Raw genomic sequence first — 25733 nt, 5'->3', positions numbered from 1 at the left:
ACAAAATATATCTTTCTCTCTGTCTCAATCAATAATCCTCACATGGCAACTTAAACTGAGTGTAATTATTACAGCTGGGGTTAAGGGCCCTAACATAAACTAAATCACAATTAGTATCAGTCTCACTTTAGGAACAGACATGTCTATCTCAATTTGGCCAGTTAACTGTCAGTGATTCCAGTGACAGCCTCACTCAGCACTCTCATTTCTTTAACTCTATAGTTCTAATGTGGAAATATGGGAAGCTGTTTCAGTAGGCTCATAAAATTACAATAGCCCACTATACTGTCACCAGGTCACAGCCCACACACAATGATATTAGGTACAAAAACTGTGATTGGTCTATTGTGTTGAATATTAAAGGTACCATATCTGTGATTGGTCTATTGTGTTGATTGTGAAAGTAACAATGCCTGTGATTGGTCTATTGTGTTGAATGTGAAAGGAACAATGCCTGTGATTGGTCCATTGTGTTGAATATGAAAGGTACAATAGCTGTGATTGGTCTATTGTGTTGAATATGAAAGGAACAATAGCTGTGATTGGTCTATTGTGTTGAATATGAAAGGTACAATAGCTGTGATTGGTCTATTGTGTTGAATATGAAAGGTACAATAGCTGTGATTGGTCTATTGTGTTGAATATGAAAGGTACAATAGCTGTGATTGGTCTATTGTGTTGAATATTAAAGGAACAATAGCTGTGATTGGTATTTATTCTTAAACAGCTGTATTCCTACATAAATGTAATAAAAAACAACTTACTTCATTATTTCCTGCTTTTCTTCTCTTTAAATAAGGCCGAAAATCATCGCCATGTCGTACGAAGTAATAATAGGACACAAGTCTGTGGAGAGGATTACGAATCACATTGATGTATAGTGGTCGTCTACCTGCTCCAAACCTGTAAACATACAGACATTGATGTAAAGTGTCTGTCTATCTGCTCCAAACCTGTAAACATAGACATTGATGTAAAGTGTCTGTCTACCTGCTCCAAACCTGTAAACATACAGACATTGATGTAAAGTGTCTGTCTACCTGCTCCAAACCTGTAAACATATAGACATTGATGTAAAGTGTCTGTCTACCTGCTCCAAACCTGTAAACATACAGACATTGATGTAAAGTGTCTGTCTACGTGTTCCATACCTGTAAACATACAGACATTGATGTAAAGTGTCTGTCTACGTGTTCCATACCTGTAAACATACAGACATTGATGTAAAGTGTCTGTCTACGTGTTCCATACCTGTAAACATACAGACATTGATGTAAAGTGTCTGTCTACGTGTTCCATACCTGTAAACATACAGACATTGATGTAAAGTGTCTGTCTACGTGTTCCATACCTGTAAACATACAGACATTGATGTAAAGTGTCTGTCTACGTGTTCCATACCTGTAAACATACAGACATTGATGTAAAGTGTCTGTCTACGTGTTCCATACCTGTAAACATACCGACACTGATGTAAAGTGTCTGTCTACGTGTTCCATACCTGTAAACATACCGACACTGAAATAATCTGAACAGAATAGAGGATGACCAACTGTTGAAGTCAAAAGGAAAACAAGGCAATCAAGACATAAAGATATGTTTTAAAACTTAAAGAGTTTAAAGGCATAATCATAATAACACAAAGAGGCAGACATGACTTAAACCCTAGAACTTATCATATCTGACAACTCATCAAAGAAAACACTACAAACTATTGAGTTTTAACATAGAAGTAGGAAAGTGATAATACATAGACACTCTTGTAGAAGCAATTAAACATCAAACGATGACTGACCACCAATATTCTGTGTGTGGAGGAAACCAACATTTACTGGACCATCACACTGGGGGACTGATCACCTCCAATCTGTGTGTGGAGGAAACCAACATTTACTGGACCATCACACTGGGGGACTGATCACCTCCAATCTGTGTGTGGAGGAAACCAACATTTACTGGACCATCACACTGGTGTGTGGAGGAGACTGTGTGTGTGGAGGGAGTCATATATCTACTGGACCATCACACTGGGGGACTGATCACCTCCAATCTGTGTGTGGAGGAGACCAACATTTACTGGACCATCACACTGGGGGACTGATCACCTCCAATCTGTGTGTGGAGGAGACCAACATTTACTGGACCATCACACTGGGGGACTGATCACCTCCAATCTGTGTGTGGAGGAGTCATATATCTACTGGACCATCACACTGGGGGACTGATCACCTCCAATCTGTGTGTGGAGGAGACATACATCTACTGGACCATCACACCAGAGTCATACGTCTACTAGACCATCACACTGGGGGACTGATCACCTCCAATCTGTGTGTGGAGGAGTCATATATCTACTGGACCATCACACTGGGGGACTGATCACCTCCAATCTGTGTGTGGAGGAGACCAACATTTACTGGACCATCACACTGGGGGACTGATCACCTCCAATCTGTGTGTGGAGGAGTCATATGTCACCTCCACACTGGGGGACTCTGTGTGTGTGGAGGAGTCATATCACACTGGGGGACACTGTGTGTGGACTGGACAATCACACTGGGGGACTGATCACCTCCAATCTGTGTGTGGAGGAGACCAACATTTACTGGACCATCACACTGGGGGACTGATCACCTCCAGTCTGTGTGTGGAGGAAACCAACATTTACTGGACCATCACACTGGGGGACTGATCACCTCCAGTCTGTGTGTGGAGGAAACCAACATTTACTGGACCATCACACTGGGGGACTGATCACCTCCAATCTGTGTGTGGAGGAGACATGATCTACTGGACCATCACACTGGGGGACTGATCACCTCCAGTCTGTGTGTGGAGGAGTCATATGTCTACTGGACCATCACACTGCGGGACTGATCACCTCCAATCTGTGTGTGGAGAAGTCATATGTCTACTGGACCATCACACAAAGGGACTGATCACCTCCATTCTGTGTGTGGAGGAGACATGATCTACCTGACCATCACACTGGGGGACTGATCACCTCCAATCTGTGTGTGGAGGAGTCATATGTCTACTGGACCATCACACTGGGGGACTGATCACCTCCAATCTGTGTGTGGAGGAGTCATATGTCTACTGGACCATCACACTGGGGGACTGATCACCTCCAGTCTGTGTGTGGAGGAGACATGATCTACTGGACCATCACACTGGGGGACTGATCACCTCCAATCTGTGTGTGGAGGAGACCAACATCTACTGGACCATAACACTGGGGGACTGATCACCTCCAGTCTGTGTGTGGAGGAGACATACATCTACTGGACCATCACACTGGGGGACTGATCACCTCCAGTCTGTGTGTGGAGGAGTCATATATCTACTGGACCATCACACTGGGGGACTGATCACCTCCAGTCTGTGTGTGGAGGAGTCATATGTCTACTGGACCATCACACTGGGGGACTGATCACCTCCAATCTGTGTGTGGAGGAGTCATATGTCTACTGGACCATCACACTGGGGGACTGATCACCTCCAATCTGTGTGTGGAGGAGTCATCTACTGGGACTCATGCACCTCCAATCTGTGTGTGGAGGAGTCATATGTCTACTGGACCATCACACAAGGGGACTGATCACCTGTGTGTGGAGGAGTCATACATCTACTGGACCATCATGGGGGACTACCTCCAATCTGTGTGTGGAGGAGTGGACCATCACACTGGACCACCTCACACTGTGTGTGGAGGAGTCATATATCTACTGGACCATCACACTGGGGGACCACCTCCAATCTGTGTGTGGAGGAGTCATATATCTACTGGACCATCACACTGGGGGACTGATCACCTCCAATCTGTGTGTGGAGGAGACATGATCTACTGGACCATCACACTGGGGGACTGATCACCTCCAGTCTGTGTGTGGAGGAGTCATATATCTACTGGACCATCACACTGGGGGACTGATCACCTCCAATCTGTGTGTGGAGGAGACCAACATCTACTGGACCATCACACTGGGGGACTGATCACCTCCAATCTGTGTGTGGAGGAGTCAATATCTACTGGACCATCACACTGGGGGACTGATCACCTCCAATCTGTGTGTGGAGGAGTCATATATCTACTGGACCATCACACTGGGGGACTGATCACCTCCAATCTGTGTGTGGAGGAGTCATATATCTACTGGACCATCACACTGGGGGACTGATCACCTCCAATCTGTGTGTGGAGGAGTCATATGTCTACTGGACCATCACACAAGGGGACTGATCACCAACAATCTGTGCGTGGAGGAGACATACATCTACTGGACCATCACACTGGGGGACTGATCACCTCCAATCTGTGTGTGGGGAAGTCATATGTCTACTGGACCATCACACAAGGGGACTGATCACCAACAATCTGTGCGTGGAGGAGACATACATCTACTGGACCATCACATTGGGGGACTGATCACCTCCAAGGAGTCATATATCTGTGTGTGTGTGGAGGAGACCAACATCTACTGGACCATCACACCAGAGTCATACGTCTACTGGACCATCACACTGGGGGACTGATCACCTCCAGTCTGTGTGTGGAGGAGTCATATATCTACTGGACCATCACACTGGGGGACTGATCACCTCCAGTCTGTGTGTGGAGGAGTCATATATCTACTGGACCATCACACTGGGGGACTGATCACCTCCAATCTGTGTGTGGAGGAGTCAAATATCTATTGGAGACATGATCTACTGGAGTCAATCTGTATGTGAGGATATGCTAGGGTTTTTGATACTTGTACTATAGAGAAATAAACAACAGACTTAATGATGGGTAGTAACACAGATTGAATGTCAGCATTAAAATACTTCCTATATATCAAACTAACTACATCAATGATTATCGATTTTCGAAAAAAATTATGCAAACACTGTATGAAAACTACCAGTCTTTTGTCAAAAAAAAATCAACCTGCATATTACACCTGCAGAACATGAAACATGTCTTCTCACACATTAGCTTGTTGGGCTCTTGTTCAATAATGCACTTTTCTCCAGCTGTATTTGGCCTTGTCTAATACCAGAGCTTGTGCAGACTCTGGCCTCACAGTAACACAGGCATACAAACAGTCTAAATTGTCCTGGAAAATTGGTGTTTATTGTATACCAAGCTAAAACACATTACCATGTTCCAACAGTACACACTTGACACTTTCATTAGGTCTCCCAGAACTCTAGACCAAATTGGTATTCTCCATTTAAGTAACTAGTTTTCAAACCTCTTCATCATTGTCTGGAAGGAAACATCGTCATTCGTATTCGTTTATCTATTTAAATTTAACACATCCTAGGGTACACATATAGCATTGATGATAAACTACAGGTATGCACATCTCTCCCCAAATTTGTTATAAAACATGATAGATCTGCAGGTGAAAGACGACAGGAATATTTGAACCTGTAGTAGGTAAGTTCACACCTGATTCTCCTTATTTAAAGGTCAACTTAACTTCATAACGTCAAAACAAAATATTCAATAGGAAATATTGAGTTTGTGCTTGACCTCTTCATTGGAAATTTGACCTCTGAACTGATGACCTTTACATGTAAATAGGCAACTTAAATCACATTTGATTACAACCCACTATTCACCATTAAATGGTCTTGAGTTTTGAGTTTGACCTCGGCTTTGGTAATTTGACCTCTGACCTGATTACCTTGTTCTGTAGTCAAGCGGCTTTATAATTTTGATTTTAGTTAATTTTGTTTCATATGTTTCTCAAAAGTAGACTTAATTATAATACAATAAACAATGGCCGGTGATGATACTTTTTATGTATCAGAGATAATATAGCATTAATAGTTTATAAGTCATCACTCTGAAAAGAAATGATTGAGTATTTTGCATTGACCTTTGACATAACTATGTCTATATCATTACATTAAAACACTAATGTAAAAAAAGCACATACAAAGTGCATAAATGCATAGAGTTGTGTAACGTAAAACTAATGACATCCATATGAAATCATTAACACTCCATCTATACTGTATACCATGACAAATCAGCAGACCTTTTCAGAGCACAATCATCTGATCTGATTTGAAACATCTAAGACAGGATTGGTCTATATCAGGAAGACAAGGCTTGTAATCTGTTCCAACTCTGTACTACCTAACCTTTAAAATCAGTGGGACAGTAAAATGCTCATTTTTCTTGTAACCAATATAAAATTCATTTAGAAAGAATCTCTCTGCAGGTGTTGAATCAATGAAATTCCCTAACAGAGATAGCAAAACTAGAGGTTATACAATCATGGAGGTGAAACCACTAGGGGTTATATAATCATGGAGGTGGCAACACTAGAGGTTATACAATCATGGAGGTGGCAACACTAGAGGTTATACAATCATGGAGGTGGCAACACTAGAGGTTATACAATCATGGAGGTGAAACCACTAGGGGTTATATAATCATGGAGGTGGCAACATTAGAAGTTATACAATCATGGAGGTGGCAACATTAGAGGTTATACAATCATGGAGGTGGCAACACTAGAGGTTATACAATCATGGAGGTGGCAACATTAGAGGTTATACAATCATGGAGGTGGCAACACTAGAGGTTATACAATCATGGAGGTGGAACCACTAGAGGTTATACAATCATGGAGGTGGCAACACTAGAGGTTATACAATCATGGAGGTGGCAACATTAGAGGTTATACAATCATGGAGGTGGCAACACTAGAGGTTATACAATCATGGAGGTGGAACCACTAGAGGTTATACAATCATGGAGGTGGCAACATTAGAGGTTATACAATCATGGAGGTGGAACCACAAGAGGTTATACAATCATGGAGGTGGAACCACAAGAGGTTATACAATCATGGAGGTGGAACCACTAGAGGTTATACAATCATGGAGGTGGCAACACTAGAGGTTATACAATCATGGAGGTGGCAACACTAGAGGTTATACAATCATGGAGGTGGCAACACTAGAGGTTATACAATCATGGAGGTGGAACCACTAGAGGTTATACAATCATGGAGGTGGCAACACTAGAGGTTATACAATCATGGAGGTGGTTATACAATCATGGCAACACTAGAGGTTATACAATCATGGAGGTGGCAACATTAGAGGTTATACAATCATGGAGAGGTTATACAATCATGGAGGTGGCAACACTAGAGGTTATACAATCATGGAGGTGGCAACATTAGAGGTTATACAATCATGGAGGTGGAACCACAAGAGGTTATACAATCATGGAGGTGGAACCACAAGAGGTTATACAATCATGGAGGTGGAACCACTAGAGGTTATACAATCATGGAGGTGGAACCACTAGAGGTTATACAATCATGGAGGTGGCAACACTAGAGGTTATACAATCATGGAGGTGGAACCACTAGAGGTTATACAATCATGGAGGTGGCAACACTAGAGGTTATACAATCATGGAGGTGGAACCACTAGAGGTTATACAATCATGGAGGTGGAACCACTAGAGGTTATACAATCATGGAGGTGGCAACATTAGAGGTTATACAATCATGGAGGTGGCAACACTAGAGGTTATACAATCATGGAGGTGGCAACACTAGAGGTTATACAATCATGGAGGTGGCAACATTAGAGGTTATACAATCATGGAGGTGAAACTATAATCCGATTTCGCTCATTCATAGGAATAGGATTAGAGTATATCCCAGAAGTACTATTGTTGTGTTAATGTTTAGACACTATGATTGATATTTATCCACTAACCTGTGTTAATCTCACAGTGCATCTTTACCTTTACAGGACTCATACACCTTTAAGTATTAAAACAAATCCAGCATCTCTTATAAATACAAATGATAACAGACAGACCACAGGTTTTCTCCTGTACAAGGCCATACAATCTCTGACCTCTCCTGATTCAATACTGAATTTGACTGTTTTCCCTTACTTTAGGTTAGTGAGTTTGGAACTCTTCAACCAATCTGTTTGGTTTGAAGTGGCCTATTTGCAAAAAGACATGAATGTCCTTGTAGTGTAAGTGGACAGCATTGGGAATTCCTGTCATTTCAACTGTGTTTGAAGTACAGGCAGCTAATAAACAAATCTTTCTGTCTACTTGGTCTGTAGAAAATGTTGACCATTAGATGTGACAGGCTTGTATCTAACTCTTCCAGAGAAGCCAATCTGTATCAAGTACCTGACCAAATTGCCCTCTCCTGCACATTCTATAAGCACCAGTTACAAATGAAGTTTTTCTTCAACATTTTGGTTCATAAATTTACACCGAAATGATTGAACAATGAATGAATTTATAGCTGATGTCAGTGCACAGAAAACCTGTCTTGTACGACTCGTTGTAGACATAATACACAAGATATCCATTAGGGATTCTGGTACTCACCAACATATAATCATATTTTTGTTCTATGTAACTGTGATATTTCTTCTTTTCCTCTTCAATAAATTCTGTATCTATGGTTATATAAATAGACAATGAAAACCTTTCTATGAAATTTGATTCCCAGAAAAGACACTAACGCAATTACTTTAAATTTCAAACTTCAAGATGGCCACCTGGTGGCCGTTACAGTACCCATCAATCCCTTAAATGTTATCAGTGTAGCTTGGGACAACAGAGTACAATAGGCCCAATGGATCTGTATGCTAACTAGTTCTGTAGTTGAAATGAGATGGCTGTCAGTGTATTCAATTTCAGCAAACTTGAAAATGGCATTACCCGAGAATACTTCTCACCAAATATTTCATTCTGTTATTGAAACACTCTGAAAAAAAATCTCTACACAAAATTAAGATGATAAAATGAACAATTCGGCAGTGTAACGGTTTGAAATATGATCAAATTAAAAGAAATTTCTGCTTACGTGTGCTCAGACGGAAGACATATCTCAAAAAAGGCTGATCTCCATTTTGTAATTGTAAATTCAAGAATCACAATGCCATTAAAAAACATAATGATGATTAAGTCTACAAAGTTTGAAAGAAATTGGTTGAAAACTAAGACAGCAGACCTTCAGACAAGATTTAACATTACAAAAACAATAATGGGCAATAACTCTTCCAAACACTATCTAATCACACTGCTTTTCAGGAAAAAATAACTTCATGTCATGATGATTAAAAGTTCCAAGTTTGAAAGAAATTGGTTGAAAACTGAGAGAGGAGACCTTCAGACAAGATTTAACATTATAAAAACAATAAAGGGCAATAACTCTTCCAAACACTATCTAATCAAACTGCTTTTCAGGAAAAACAGGTTCATATCAAGGTGATTAAGTCTACCAATTTCAAAAAAGATTGGATGAAAATGAGGAGAGGAGATAGACACACAAACGAAAGTTTACAATGTATGGATGGAGAGACAATGCGACAACATAATACGTCCCGTCAAAATTTTTGACACATAAAAAATGTTTAAAAGATTCGAACAGAGGGAAGAATCCTACACAACATAAACTAACTCACAAGCATTAAGACTCACAAGCATTAAGGCAACACTTGCAACTCACCATTAAATGTAATTTTCCCCTCAGCTTATATACACTGTAATCATGCGTTTCCCTTTTATGGATGATTCTTATAAGCAGGAAAGTGTAATTTGGAGAGATAATTTTGAGATGGATTCTTGAGTCATTCTAGATAGACGATAAAAACTTGGCTAACTACTACGCTGTCACTGCTACCATCAAGCATCACTTGTCATGTGACATTCCAATTTAGTTTTTGGGGTAGGAAGAAACACTTCATTCTGGATTACAATTGGGTAAAGTCTTAAATCTCTCAGATACTTTATATATAATTGTTTCAGCCTTCTATATTGTACATCAGACATAGAGTTGTACTACCCATCAGTAACACTGTGTGTGCATTGTGTCTTCAACATGCATACATCGTCCACACAGAGTCTGTACACCTGAATAGTAAAATCACAGAGTTGTAGGATAGGAACGCCAAAGTATTACCTATGTTTTTTTTTAATATCTATTTAGAACAGAATAACAAAAAATTTCTTTTCAAGTATGTGATCTCATGATATGATTCATGGTTTAAGGCAGCAGAAAGTTTCAGGAGTTACCATATTGGGAGAAATTTTCATGCAGCATTATTTTAGTGACTTGGCAGGTTAACATATAGATCGCCAAAATTTAAATCACAAAAGTTGTTCATTTCAAGCATACCTAAATTTCCATCCTTTGCCATTTTCTTTTGATTTTCACTTAATACACAATGGGAAAAAAATTCAAGAATATCAGCTGGTACAATAATCATTTTCCTGCAGCTTGGCAACACCAGGATGAAAATGCTGGTTGGTAAACTAGATACAGTGAACAGTGTTCACAACCCTGATAAAGCCATGCAATTCATGCTGCTGTGTTTGTTCTTCATATAGTCTAGGACTTTATAACCCTCCAGTTGACACTGACTAGAGGCCTTGACAGGCTCTCGCGAGGCCATATAATGTATATTTGATCACCAGGTAATCATTTTAGTTGAGAAATTAAAATATCTAAATATAACCCATCACTCAATATTGACTTTCTTTTTTTTTTAAGGCAAAATCATTTAAATGTTATAATTGTTAAACTTTCCCGCTATATGGTCCATCAAATTTTTAATCCCACATATGCAATAGAACATAAGGTAAACCTACCTTCCAAACTCAATGTAGGCAAAGTGTCCATGGTACATTGCAGGCTTCATGGAATCCCATTCAGTAATGTTCTGTACAAATCTCATCTGAAATGATAAAAAATGAGGTAATTAGTGACCTCGAAAAAAAAAACCAAGGGCCGTCAAAGGCAGGCTATCCTACACGAATAGTTAAAAACTTAAGTATGAAAAATAACAAAGGGCAATAACTCCTAAATAATGCAAAAACGAGTGATGGATAAATGTATGGACAGATGGATAAAGCAGCAACTATATGTTCTCCCTTTGAGGAGCATAAAAAAAGATAAAAAAGAAAGTTCATTTGATGCTTGTGATCTTAGAAGTGAGCCAAGGTCATTCATATTAACAAACTTGAAAACCCTTCACCCAAAGTATGACTAGTTTTTTCTAATTTTTGAGAAAAAATCCCTTAAAGAGTTAATCATATTTAACTTGTGTGACCTTGAAAGTGAAGAAAAAAGACCTAGTTCTGTTTTTTTTCAGGGAAAACCAAGACATATTTTTCATTGTGACAAACATGTAACTTTCTCTGGTGAGACTAGTCACATTCCTTAAAGGGACAAACTAGTCACATTTTCTGGTTGACCAATCTAGTCACATTCTCTGATGGGACAATCTAGTCACATTCTCTGGTTAAGGACAGAAGGGATCTTTCAGGGATCTGTTGAGGACAGTAGAGATCTGTTGGAAATCTGTTAAAGAAAGTCGAGATCTGTTGTGGTTCTGTTAAGGACAGTAGGGACCTGTGGCAATCTGTTAAGGACAGTAAGGAAACTAGATTCAGCTGTCTGGGGGACTGTTGGGAAAACTGGGTCCAGCTGTCAGGGGGAATGTGGCAGGAAAACCACATCAAGCTGTCTGGGATGCAATGGGCAAAGCTTGATCCAGCTGTCTGGAGACTGTGGATGAACTAGATCCAGCTTTCTGGGGGAGTCAGAAGTAAATTAGGTCCAGCTGTCTGGGGGACTGAGTGAAAATAAATTCAGCTGTCGTGAGGACTTTGGGAGCTTTCTGGGGAACTCATTCCTGTACTATAGGGACTATGGGATAATATGGGGAACTGTTTGGGACTGTAGGAGTTTGTGGGGGACTGTGGATGTATGTCTGGAACTGTGGGGGACTGTTTGGGACTTTGGATGACTGTGGGGGACTTTGAAGAACTGTCTGGAACTGTAAGGGACTGTGAGGAAATGTGGAGGACTGTCAGGGACTGTGGGGAAGTGTGGAGGACTGTGTGGGACTGTTGAGGACTGTGGAGGACTATGGAGGACTGTCTGGGACTGTGGAGGACTGTGGAGGACTGTCTGGGACTGTGGGGAAGGTGGAGGACTGTCTGGGACTGTGGAGGACTGTGGAGGACTGTCTGGGACTGTGGGGAAGGTGGAGGACTGTGTGGGACTGTTGAGGACTGTGGAGGACTGTCTGGGACTGTGGGGAAGTGGCGAGGACTGTCTGGGACTGTGGGGAAGTGTGGAGGACTGTCTGGGACTGTTGAGGACTGTGGGGAAGTGTGGAGGACTGTCTGGGACTGCGGAAGACTGTGGAGGACTGTCTGGAACTGTTAAGGACTGTGGAGGACTGTGAGGGACTGTGAGGTCTGTCTGGGACTGTGAGAGACTGTGGAAGACTGTCAGGGACTGTGGAGCACTGTCAGGGACTGCAGAGGACTGTCAGGGACTGTGGAGCACTGTCAGGGACTGCGGAGGACTGTCTGGGACTGTGGAGGACTGTCTGGGAATGTGGGGAAGTGTGGAGGACTGTCTGGGATTATTGAGGACTGTGGAGGACTGTCAGGGACTGTGGGGAAGTGTGGAGGAATGTCTGGGACTGTGGGGAAGTGTGGGGAATGTCTGGGACTGTTGAGGACTGTGGGGAAGTGTGGGGGACTGTAGAGGACTGTGGAGGACTGTCAGGGACTGTGGGGAAAAGTGTGGAGGACTGTCTGGGACTGTGGAGGACTGTTGAGGACTTTGGAGGACTGTCTGGGACTGTGGAGGACTGTGCAGGACTGTCAGGGACTGTGGAGGACTGTGGCGGACTGTCTGGGACTGTGGATCACTGTCTGGGACTGTGGGGAAGTGTGGGGGACTGTGGAGGACTGTGGAGGACTGTGGAGGACTGGAGGACTGTTTGGGACTGTGGGGAAGTGTGGAGGACTGTCTGGGACTGTGGAGAACTGTGGAGGACTGTGAGGGACTGTGGAGGACTGTGGAGAGGACTGTCAAGGACTGTGGATGATACTCACTGCATTTCCTTCTACAGATGATAATGTAACAAATTCAATCATTTTAACAGTGAACAAAACAGATACAATCTTGTGCAGTAATGGGGAAGTGTTTCCTCAGAAACATAAAACTCTTCACCAACATGATGTAAGGGCTGTAGCCTGTTTTACAGATCAAACAGAGGACAAACATAATGGACGAGTTTCAAACACGCTAATACTACAACAGTATACTGGCTACGTTACCTACGTAGGCAGAGGATCATGATAGAGGGAAATTAAGCGAAACTTACCAAATCACTTAACAGAGATTCAGAAAATGTAGACTGAAGAAATCAATCACACAAAGTTGTAAAATAAACCACGCACAAATACACTATCATCAACATGTCAAACTTTCTATTCCATATCAAATGACAAATTTTTATTTTCTGACATTTTCCTTCTAGCGTACTGATACAGGACTAAATGGAATTATGTAGTAACTTTTACTAAATTGCTTTTTTTAACTATGAAAAATACTGTTTACCAGAAAAAACTGAAAACCATGAGTCTAAGGGATGAAAAGGAAGGAAACAAAGAAATGAGTTACATATAGGTACAGCCTAACATAACAAGGGAGTGAAACATATAGATACAGTCTGACATAACAAAGGGGTGAAACATATACATAACAGTCTAACATAACAAAGGGGTGAAACATATAGATAACAGTCTAACATAACAAAGGGGTGAAACATATAGATAACAGTCTGACATAACAAAGGGTTGAAACATATAGATAACAGTCTAACATAACAAAGGGGTGAAACATATAGATACAGTCTAACATAACAAAGGGGTGAAACATATAGATACAGTCTAACATAACAAAGGGGTGAAACATATAGATACAGTCTAACATAACAAAGGGGTGAAACATATAGATAACAGTCTAACATAACAAAGGGGTGAAACATATAGATACAGTCTGACATAACAAAGGGGTGAAACATATAGATACAGTCTGACATAACAAAGGGGTGAAACATATAGATAACAGTCTAACATAACAAAGGGGTGAAACATATAGATACAGTCTAACATAACAAAGGGGTGAAACATATAGATAACAGTCTAACATAACAAAGGGGTGAAACATATAGATACAGTCTAACATAACAAAGGGGTGAAACATATAGATACAGTCTAACATAACAAAGGGGTGAAACATATAGATACAGTCTAACATAACAAAGGGGTGAAACATAGATAACAGTCTAACATAACAAAGGGGTGAAACATATAGATACAGTCTGACATAACAAAGGGGTGAAACATATAGATACAGTCTAACATAACAAAGGGGTGAAACATATAGATACAGTCTAACATAACAAAGGGGTGAAACATAGATAACAGTCTAACATAACAAAGGGGTGACACATATAGATACAGTCTGACATAACAAAGGGGTGAAACATATAGAAACAGTCTGACATAACAACCTACATTGATATTTTTTCTGTGAGAAATAAATTTTTGAAACTCCTTCAGCATACCAACCAAGAAATCCAACACCATAACTTTTAGTCTCCTGGTTTTTTCCGACTCCTATGACCATGAAAGTGAGTCACAGTAATTATTGAATCAATTTTTCAAATAACTCAATTACCCTTTATCAAAACCAACTGCATGCTCAATATGGTGACTTGTAACCTAAAAAGATGAATGCTCTGCCATCAGCAAATGATTTTCTGTTTATCTAGATTAGACACCTATCACCACAGGAAGTTTCACAAGAAATAGAAGTCCCTAATTCTTCCCCCACTTTCCACATGTTCATTCCTTCTTTGTTTCTTGAGAAATTGGGGACCTTAATTCTCCTTCAACTTTCCACATATTCACCCATCTTTTTTTTCATCAGAAATTAACGATCTCTATTCTCCCTCAACTTTCCACATGTTCATTCCTTCTTTGTTTTTTCAGAAATTGGAGACCTAATTCTCAATAAACCTTTCACATGCTCATTTCTTCTTTGTATCATAAGAAATCAAAGATCCAAATTCTCCCTCAAGCTAACACATGTTCATTTCTTCATTGTTTCATCTGAAATTGGAGACCTTAATTCTCCCTCAAATATTTCACACAGAATGATGACAATTTCACACAGAATGATGACAATTTCACATAAAATGATGACAGTTTCACATGAAATGATTACAATTTTACATAAAATGATGACAATTTCACACACAATAATGACAATTGAACACAAACCAAAGAAAAAAAGTAAGATCATGAGGCATACCTGATCAGACAGTGACAGGATGTGAGCATTCTTTGTAGTGTTGACGTGAAGGACATGAAATTTATTGCGTTTACAGAGGTCATATGCAATTCCAGCAAAGGAAGTGCTGCCTGTCTTGGGGATTCGGTTGTAAATCAGAATTCCATCATCAAGTCCAGCGCCAGTCAGTTCCATCTTGAAAAAAGATAAAGTCAGAAATAACATTTCCATCTGTTCATTAAATGGAATGGTATGTGATTAAAAACTATGACGGTTATAACAGCTATCCCCAAACAGCTTGCTGTTAGCTTGTGACAAACGTGTTGTTAAGTTCATTAAACTGTTTGTAAGCTATATGCAGGTTAGTATGAAGCGTGTGACAAACTTGTTGTAAGCTCATTTGACTGTTTGGAAGCTATATGCAGGTTAGTATGAAGCGTGTGACAAACTTGTTGTAAGTTCATTTGACTGTTTGTAAGCTATATGCAGGTTAGTATGAAGCTTGTGACAAACTTGTTGTAAGGTCATTTAACTGTTTGTAAGCTATATACAGGTTAGTATGAAGCGTGTGACAAACTTGTTGTAAGGTCATTTAACTGTTTGTAAGCTATATGCAGGTTAGTATGAAGCGTGTGACAAACTTGTTGTAAGCTCATTTGACTGTTTGGAAGCTATATGCAGGTTAGTATGAAGCGTGTGACAAACTTGTTGTAAGTTCATTTGACTGTTTGTAAGCTATATGCAGGTTAGTATGAAGCTTGTGACAAACTTGTTGTAAGGTCATTTAACTGTTTGTAAGCTATATACAGGTTAGTATGAAGCGTGTGACAAACTTGTTGTAAGGTCATTTAACTGTTTGTAAGCTATATGCAGGTTAGTATGAAGCGTGTGACAAACTTGTTGTAAGGTCATTTGACTGTTTGTAAGCTATATGCAGGTTAGTATGAAGCGTGTGGCAAACTTGTTGTAAGGTCATTTGACTGTTTGTAAGCTATATGCAGGTTAGTAATGAAGCTTGTGACAAACTTGTTGTAAGGTCATTTAACTGTTTGTAAGCTATATGCAGGTTAGTATGAAGCTTGTGACAAACTTGTTGTAAAGTCATTTGACTGTTTGTAAGCTATATGCAGGTTAGTATGAAGCTTGTGACAAACATGTTGTAAAGTCATTTGACTGTTTGTAAGCTATATGCAGGTTAGTAATGAAGCTTGTGACAAACTTGTTGTAAGGTCATTTGACTGTTTGTAAGCTATATGCAGGTTAGTATGAAGCTGGTGACAAACTTGTTGTAAAGTCATTTGACTGTTTGTAAGCTATATGCAGGTTAGTATGAAGCTTGTGACAAACATGTTGTAAAGTCATTTGACTGTTTGTAAGCTATATGCAGGTTAGTATGAAGCTTGTGACAAACTTGTTGTAAGTTCATTTAACTGTTTGGAAGCTATATGCAGGTTAGTAATGAAGCTTGTGAGGAACTTAATTCAGACTGTCAAGCTGTCCACAAGCTTGCAAAAATGAGACTGAAAACTAACAGCTTTTGCAAACGTATCCTCCAGCCCGGAAACCTTAAAACCTGGCCTTTCAACCTCACATTATCAAGTCTCACCTTGTAACAGGCTAAGGCAGCAATATATAGGTCCTAAAAAACAGAGGTCTGAGCTTCAGGGTTTCATCAATAAAGCTAAGGTGCCAAAAATAAACGAACCATTATTTTCTCCGTTTGGTCCTGTCTCTCTGTCCACAATGATTTTATTCGAATGTTTTCAATATGGCCCTGCATCTGTCCACTTTACTTTAACCTTTATTCTCTCTAACTTGCCCAGCTATTCTGTCTATAATGATATCCCCTAACTTTTTTCTAATTTGCCAAACCATATATTTATGATATCCCCTTATTTTCTCTAATATGCCCAGCCCCTCTGTCTATATTGATATGCCCCCTGTCCACAATGATATTCCCAAATTTTCTAAATTTTGGCTTTGCCTCTCTGTCCACAATTACCTTCCATGAATTTCTCAATTTTTGCCCCGCCTCACTGTCCACTTTAGTTAAACCCTTTATGGCCTGCCATCAGGCTACATTGATCTTCCCTAATTTTCTCTAACTGGCCCTTGACCCTTTTTCAGGCAACAATGATTTTTACACAACAACCAATACATAAGGTTGGAAGTCCGCTACATAAGGTTGGAAGTCCGCTTTCAATACCTAATGAAGAAGTCCTTTAAAGATCAATGTACAATTCTGTTCTAGTCTTTGCCTCTTACAGGCTTTAAAGTTGTAGACAAAGGATTCTCAACATCCATGAGCAGTTTCGTTGTTTATTACGGTGACGGTATCATCAACATGTTTCCACTACTACGCGACTGTTATCAGTAAGTCTTATACAACTTAAGTGTGTCCTGAAGTACAGTTTTGCATTCTAGATGGTTACGGTTGTTATGTTAAACATGGAGATTTTATGGTTACATAATATATTTTGACAGCTTAATTATCTAAGGACTACCAGGTAATTAACTGTGTTATTCCATTATCAGCAGCAGTGTATTCTTGTTAACTGATTAACTTATATTCAAACACATATAAAAGCTAGTTAACATTATGGCACATAAATATTAGGAAAATTGTCTTTTTAACAATTGAGCTATTCTGGATAAAATTGAAATCAATAGAAAATCTAGTGGTCTAGTAATTTTCCTAAATAGTGTACATAACAAATATCTCGGGTGTGAAATCTTCAGTCAATGTTTATTGTTAAACTATTGATCTAATTAAGTGAATTTAAAAACTTACTTTAGATACACAATGTAGGTTTATAAACTTGTAGTTATACCCTATTGGAAGTCAGTCATAGAAAATGAAAGTATCATGGTGCTAAGTTTATAAATCCATCAAAGTTTTAGGATTCTAGTGTCCAGTGTTGGTCTTGCAATCGAGGAAATGATCTTTTTGCAAAGCAGTTGGCCTGCAGTATAATAGGCAAGCGGGTTCATTTTCTGCGGCTCTAATTAGTGATAAAACTGTATAAAGTCAATGTTTAAGAATGTTCGTCAAATATCACTTCACAGTACGTTTCTTGAAAGTCTGGCGATTCGCTCCGCAGCTTATTTTTTCGGTTCATCTCGGGGTGGGTTGATATCCTCCCCTGAGGTACCGGTTTGCAGTCCTTTTAGAATCTAGTCCTCCAATCAGTTCCTTTTGGTTGGTTTCAGTAGATCCCTTGAGGGATGCAGGGGCTCTCCACAAACTCAAACAAGGACAATATGATACCAACACTAAAGTCTAAGATTGTGTCAATGTTCCTGGATGGATACCAATTGAATATCACGTGATATTCATCCAGGAATGTTGCCATAATCTTAAGACTTTAAGAATGTTGTTTTCTCCCAATGTATCATATTCTTCTGACTTTAAAAGTTAAAATTTCATAAAATTACATCTTGGTTGCCTGGTATAGTTTGATTCTATAACACACACCGGGAAGAAAAAAAACCATAAAACATTGGTATCACGGGATAAATCTGGTGTCAGCCAAGTCAGTCTGACAGCTGAGCAAGTTTTCATGAATGACAGCAGCATTTGAAGCATCTGACAGTAATCTGTCAGGAGGTCAACTGGGGTCATTTGGCTGTGAGAGTCTGGAAGATTGGAGACAGTAAATCATACTTGGTGCTGGCACAAGATACCAATTTTAGATATGCAATTTGCCAAAAGATATTGAGTTTTGTAAAATGGGCACTGTAATTTGATCATCAGCAGAACAAAACAGTGGTGCCTACATAAGCTACTTCACCTTCTGCTGACTACACCATCTATCCTCTTATATCAGAACTCAATCGTTTCACAGCAAAACCTATTCCCAAATGAATATACCTCCTGCTGATGCTATAGGTCAGGCAGGCAATCTACATGGTGTATATGATACAACTACTGATACAACAAAGAAAAAAATCTTAAAGTCAATTATACCTTTTGTCAAACACCACTACATGAGGGAAATCGTAATGTTTTACATCAGCTAATACAAGGTCATGTCTTACATCAGAGAACACCAAGACAGAACTAAAGTCATGTCTTATGTCAGAGAACACCAGGACAGAACTACAGTCATGTCTTATGTCAGAGAAGACAAGGACAGGTCTATAGTCATGTCTTATGTCAGAGAACACCAGGACAGGTCTACAGTCATGTCTTATGTCAGAGAACACCAAGACAGAACTACAGGCATGTCTTATATCAGAGAACACCAGGACAGGTCTACAGTCATGTCTTATGTCAGAGAACACCAAGTCAGAACTACAGTCATGTCTTATGTCAGAGAACACCAGGACAGAACTACAGTCATGTCTTATGTCAGAGAACACCAGGACAGAACTACAGTCATGTCTTATGTCAGAGAATACCAGGACATGTCTACAGTCATGTCTTATGTCAGAGAACACCAGAGGACAGGTCTACAGTCATGTCTTATGTCAGAGAACACCAAGTCAGAACTACAGTCATGTCTTATGTCAGAGAACACCAGGACAGGTCTACAGTCATGTCTTATGTCAGAGAACACCAAGACAGAACTACAGGCATGTCTTGTGTCAGAGAACACCAGGACAGGTCTACAGGCATGTCTTATGTCAGAGAACACAAAGACAGGTCTAGTCATGTCTTATGTCAGAGAACACCAAGACAGAACTATAGTCATGTCTTATGTCAGAGAACACCAAGACAGAACTACAGTCATGTCTTATGTCAGAGAACACCAGGACAGAACTACAGTCATGTCTTATGTCAGAGAATACCAGGACATGTCTACAGTCATGTCTTATGTCAGAGAACACCAGAGGACAGGTCTAGTCATGTCTTATGTCAAAGAACACCAAGTCAGGACTACAGTCACATCTTATGTCAGAGAACACCAGGACAGGTCTATAATCAAGTCTTATGTTAGATAACACAAGGACAGGTCTATAGTCATGTCTTATGTCAGAGAACACAAGGACAGGTCTATAGTCATGTCTTATGTCAGGGAACACCAGGACAGGTCTATAGTCATGTCTTATGTCAGAGAACACAAGGACAGGCCTATAGTCATGTCTTATGTCAAAGAGAACAAAAGGATAGGTTGACAGTCATGTCTTCTGCTAGAAAACACATGGGCATGTCAGCAACCATGTCTTCAGTCAGAGAACACAGGAACATGTCTACAGTCATGTGTGATGACAGAGAACACAAGGACCAGTCTACTGTCATGTCTTATGTCAGAGAACACAAGGATAGGTCTTCAGCCATTTTATACAACTCAGTTAGACTAATGTACCTGACAAAAATGAAGTTATACAAAATGTAATTTTTTGTTCAAACAGTTTTAGTTTGCAAAAAGGAACCAGCAGAAATGTTCTCAATCCAAGGCAATAAAAAAACCAATAAATCTGTAATATCCTCCTGGAGCACTAAGGATCTCGAATCTCCATGGTTGGTCGACTCATAAAATAGCTACTGTGTCTTTTGTATTGAATCAATGTGTCATGCAATGTTTACACAGCAGGACATTTGATGATCATCATCCCCCATCACATGTAAGGTAATACTTATAACTGTGTGAGGACAATAAGGAAACATGTCTAACTGTGTGAGGGCAGTAAGGCAGCATGTCCAATTGTGTGAGGGCAGTAAGGCAGCATGTCCAATGGTGTGAGGGCAGTAAGGCAGCATGTCCAATGGTGTGAGGGCAGTAAGGCAGCATGTCCAATTGTGTGAGGGCAGTAAGGCAGCATGTCCAATTGTGTGAGGACAGTAAGGTAATATGTCTAACTGTATGAGGGCAAAATGTCAGCATGGAAAACTTTGTGAGGACAGTAAGGTAGCATGTCTATCTATGTGAGAGCAGCACTCACCTGGTCATTTGTGGCAGCAAGATGTCGTGGGTGGCCTATGTCCACATGGTTATTCTGGAGTTTGGCGACAGCAGTTTCTGCAAAAAGATAAGCTTACAGTGAAAATAAACTTGCTATCATTTGTTAAAACATTAAAAATTTGGAGTCAAAACTTTCACCCCTGACCTTCAGGTATACATTGCATATTAGTATCTGTCAAAATGACTTTTAGATATACATTCTATATCAGATATGTATCATTCCTGACCTTCAGATCATTGTATATTAGGTATGTATGACCTTCGAGCTTCAGATCATTGTATATTAGGTATGTATAACCTTTGACCTTCAGATCATTGTATATTAGGTATGTATCACCCCTGACCTTTAGATTTACATTTTAGATAAGATATCACCCCTGACCTTCAGATCACTGTATATTAGGTATGTATCACCTCTGACCTTCAGATCATTGTATATTAGGTATGTATAACCTTTGACCTTCAGATCATTGTATATTAGGTATGTATTACCCCAGACCTTCAGATCAATGTATATTAGGTATGTATCACCCCTAACCTTTAGATTTATATTTTAGATCAGATATCACCCCTGACCTTCAGATCACTGTATATTGTATATTAGGTATGTATCACCCCTGACCTTCAGATCATTGTATATTAGGTATGTATGACCTTCGAGCTTCAGATCATTGTATATTAGGTATGTATCACCCTCGACCTTCACATCAATGTATATTAGGTATGTATCACCCCTGACCTTTAGATTTACATTTTAGATAAGATATCACCCCTGACTTTCAGATCATTTTATATTAGATATGTATTACCCCAGACCTTCAGATCACTGTATATTAGGTATGTATCACCCCTGACCTTCAGATCACTGTATATTAGGTATGTATCACCCCTGACCTTCAGATCACTGTATATTAGGTATGTATCACCCCTGACCTTCAGATCACTGTATATTAGGTATGTATTACCCCAGACCTTCAGATCACTGTATATTAGGTATGTATCACCCCTGACCTTCAGATCATTGTATATTAGGTATGTATCACCCCTGACCTTCAGATATGTATATTAGGTATGTTTATTAGGTATGTACCACCCCTGACCTTCAGATCATTGTATATTAGGTTTGTATGTCCTTCGAGCTTCAGATCATTGTATATTAGGTATGTATAACCTTTGACCTTCAGATCATTGTATATTAGGTATGTATAACCTTTGACCTTCATATCATTGTATATTAGGTATGTATCACCCTCGATCTTCATATCATTGTATATTAGGTATGTATTACCCCAGACCTTCAGATCAATGTTTATTAGGTATGTATCACCCCTGACCTTTAGATTTACATTTTAGATAAGATATCACCCCTGACCTTCAGATCACTGTATATTAAGTATGTATCACCTCTGACCTTCAGATCATTGTATATTAGGTATGAATTACCCCAGACCTTTAGATTTACATTTTTAGAGAAGATATTACCTCTGACCTTCAGCTATACAGTGTATATATCAGTATTTATCACCTGTGACCTTAAGCTGTACAGTGTACTACAGAGTACCTGTGAGGGCACATGATTGATAATGTAGCACTAGATGACCTGAGTAGTGATCAACATCAGCAGCCCATACCACAGTTACTGATCATGTGTAATAATTAGCTGTCTCTACCACTGAGCTGTTCTATTGATTAGGAAAGTGGATTACATTGTAGGTGACAAAAAAGTCCAGCAGAATCAAGAGAAAGTTATGAATCAATATTCAGTGATATGTCGACTCTATGGTAAAGGTGGCAGGGAAATCAAAGACATATTGATTAGAGACATAAAGATTTAAACAGGAATGGTTGTGCAGGCAAAATAATCACTTTTTTGAGAATCTCTGCTCATTACAAAGAATTATTTTCAATGACAGTACTTAAGAACATAAATGAGAAAATGGCCATTTGTAGTGAGTTATTTCCAACAATATTTTTTCTTCGGTTTTTAATACATCAACAAGATGTGTTTATGAAACACTATGCCCCCGGTTACAACTGAATTCTGAAGTGGGACATTAAAACTGTACTGTGAAAGGCATGTGTTAATTGCATGCACACTTTGTGAAACACTGTCTTTATTGTGGTAATGTTTTTTTTTATTTCAAATGTCACAGTCAAGGTCACATAGTTAAAATGTTTGGTACCAACAAAAAGATCTCGTCAGAAAAATAAACACATGCCAAATATGAAAGCCCTCCCTCTTACGGTGCAATAGTTATGGACAAGATTAAAGTTTACAATAGACAAACAGATGGCTAAAAAAACAATATCAAGTCAACAAGGCAAGTCAATTCCTAATGCTAAGTGAATTGCAAGAGCTAAACATTGACTCAAGACAGCACCCCTAATAGTAAATTCAGAAGTTGAGTCAATATATTACTTCAAAGTGACATTAGAGAGCTCCCATATCAGAAATCCAGAAGTGAGTTCTTACCTAACTTCAATGATTTGAGGGATTTTGTCAGTGACATGACAGTTTTTCTAATAGTAATTCCAGAAGGTGAGTTGAACACTATTTATTCTATAGTGACTGAAGAGAGCTCTCCAAATATAAAGTCCAGAAGGTGAACAACTACCTAACTTCACAATGACTCCAGAGATAACCTAATCTCAAGCTAACCTGATGGTAAATCCAGATGGTGAGTTACTTGCTCAACTTAAAAAAAGTCAAGGAATTTGGGAGTCCTCAAGGTGAGTCACTATCTGACCTCACCCATCGACCTGGCGATGAGACCTCATCTCATACTCACTATCTGACCTCACCCATCGACCTTGTGATGTGACCTCATCTCATACTCACTATCTGACCTCACCCATCAAACCTGTGATAAGACCTGATCTTACACTCTGTTTTCCTCTGATGGTGAGTTGTGATCTGACTAGACATTTCACTTTCAATCTGTACAAAGCTATAGGAGACTGGTTTATGACAAACTGACCGACCTCACAGAATGTCTAAGTGAAATTAGTCAATAAGGTTAGTAGAACATCTAATTACTGTCACAATATTTCCTTGAACTATGTGTATAACAGAGAGATGGTGTGGAATAAGAGGCCAGTTATACAAGACTATCTACCTCCTACTAGCATCAAGTATCTTAATCAATAAATTTGATGTCATTCAAATACAGGGTTGGGCTAATAGAGAGGAGACCAGTTGACTCATATTAGGTAACCAGTAATTACTATGACCTGACTGGAGATGGACTAAAGACATGTAGACTAACTACAGGAGCCAAGAATAAATCTGTCCTGGGACCAATAGACACCATTCCCCTGTACATGACTAAAGTAATTACCTCCAACTCCAGCCAGACCAATAGATCTTACCAACGCCAGAGTGTTATCAACCAATCAAAGGTTCTGTGTACAGGTCAGAATAAAGGCGCTCGGCCAGTGTGTTTGCAATATCAGAACTGTACCCCACCATAAGTCAGTGTCAGAAATGTATCCCACCACAAGTCAGTGTCAGAACTGTACCCCACAACAAGTTAGTGTCAAAACTGTACCCCACCACAAGTCTGTGTCAGAACCGTACCCCACCACAAGTTAGTGTCAGAACTGTACCCCACCACAAGTTAGTGTCAGAACTGTACCCCACCACAAGTTAGTGTCAGAGCTGTACCCCACCACAAGTCAGTGTCAGAACTGTACCCCACCACAAGTCAGTGTCAGAACTGTACCCCACCACAAGTCAGTGTCAGAACTGTACCCCACCACAAGTCTTTGCTAGAACTGTACCCCACCACAAGTCAGTGTCAGAACTGTACCCCACCACAAGTCAGTGTCAGAACTGTACAACTCCACAGGTCAGTGTCAGAACTGTACCCCACCACAAGTTAGTGTCAGAACTTTATCACACCACAAGTCTTTGCTAGAGCTGTATCACAACACAAGTCTTTGCCAGAACTGTACCACACCACAAGTCTTTGCTAGAACTGTACCCCACCACAAGTCAGTGTCAGAACTGTACCCCACCACAAGTCAGTGTCAGAACTGTACCCCACCACAAGTCAGTGTCAGTACTGTACCCCACCACAAGTCAGTGTCAGAACTGTACCCCACCACAAGTTAGTGTCAGAACTGTACAACTCCACAGGTCAGTGTCAGAACTGTACCCCACCACAAGTTAGTGTCAGAACTTTATCACACCACAAGTCTTTGCTAGAGCTGTATCACAACACAAGTCTTTGCCAGAACTGTACCACACCACAAGTCTTTGCTAGAACTGTACCCCACCACAAGTCAGTGTCAGAACTGTACCCCACCACAAGTCAGTGTCAGAACTGTACCCCACCACAAGTCTTTGCCACAAGTCATTGACAGAACTGTAACACACCACAAGTCTTTGCCAGAACTGTACTACACCACAAGTCTTTGCCAGAACTGTAACACACCACAAGTCAGTGTCAGAACTGTACAACTCCACAGGTCAGTGTCAGAACTGTACCCCACCACAAGTTAGTGTCAGAACTTTATCACACCACAAGTCTTTGCTAGAGCTGTATCACAACACAAGTCTTTGCCAGAACTGTACCACACCACAAGTCTTTGCTAGAACTGTACCCCACCAAAAGTCAGTGTCAGAACTGTACCCCACCACAAGTCAGTGTCAGAACTGTACCCCACC

The 25733-nt window shown here is 39.9% G+C and overlaps 1 protein-coding gene across 1 annotated transcript in view; it reads right to left on the bottom strand.

Annotated features, from left to right (window-relative positions):
* LOC132546090 (heparan sulfate 2-O-sulfotransferase 1-like) overlaps positions 1-25733 on the bottom strand; it is a 65211-nt gene that overhangs the window by 14700 nt on the left and 24778 nt on the right. Inside the window, exons 2-5 of the mRNA XM_060209786.1 lie at positions 21045-21121; positions 15180-15353; positions 10646-10731; positions 765-903 (exon numbers count right to left, since the gene is read on the bottom strand). Coding sequence (XP_060065769.1) covers positions 765-903; positions 10646-10731; positions 15180-15353; positions 21045-21121 — 476 coding nt within the window. The remainder of the gene's footprint in view (positions 1-764; positions 904-10645; positions 10732-15179; positions 15354-21044; positions 21122-25733) is intronic.

This window comes from Ylistrum balloti, unplaced genomic scaffold (genome assembly GCF_031769215.1).
Source record: "Ylistrum balloti isolate Yb309-2 unplaced genomic scaffold, AGI_CSIRO_Ybal_v1 Utg369874, whole genome shotgun sequence".
NCBI lineage: Eukaryota > Metazoa > Mollusca > Bivalvia > Pectinida > Pectinidae > Ylistrum > Ylistrum balloti.
The sequence above is the reverse complement of the archived record's forward strand: the minus strand, read 5'-3'. Positions and strand labels throughout refer to the sequence as shown.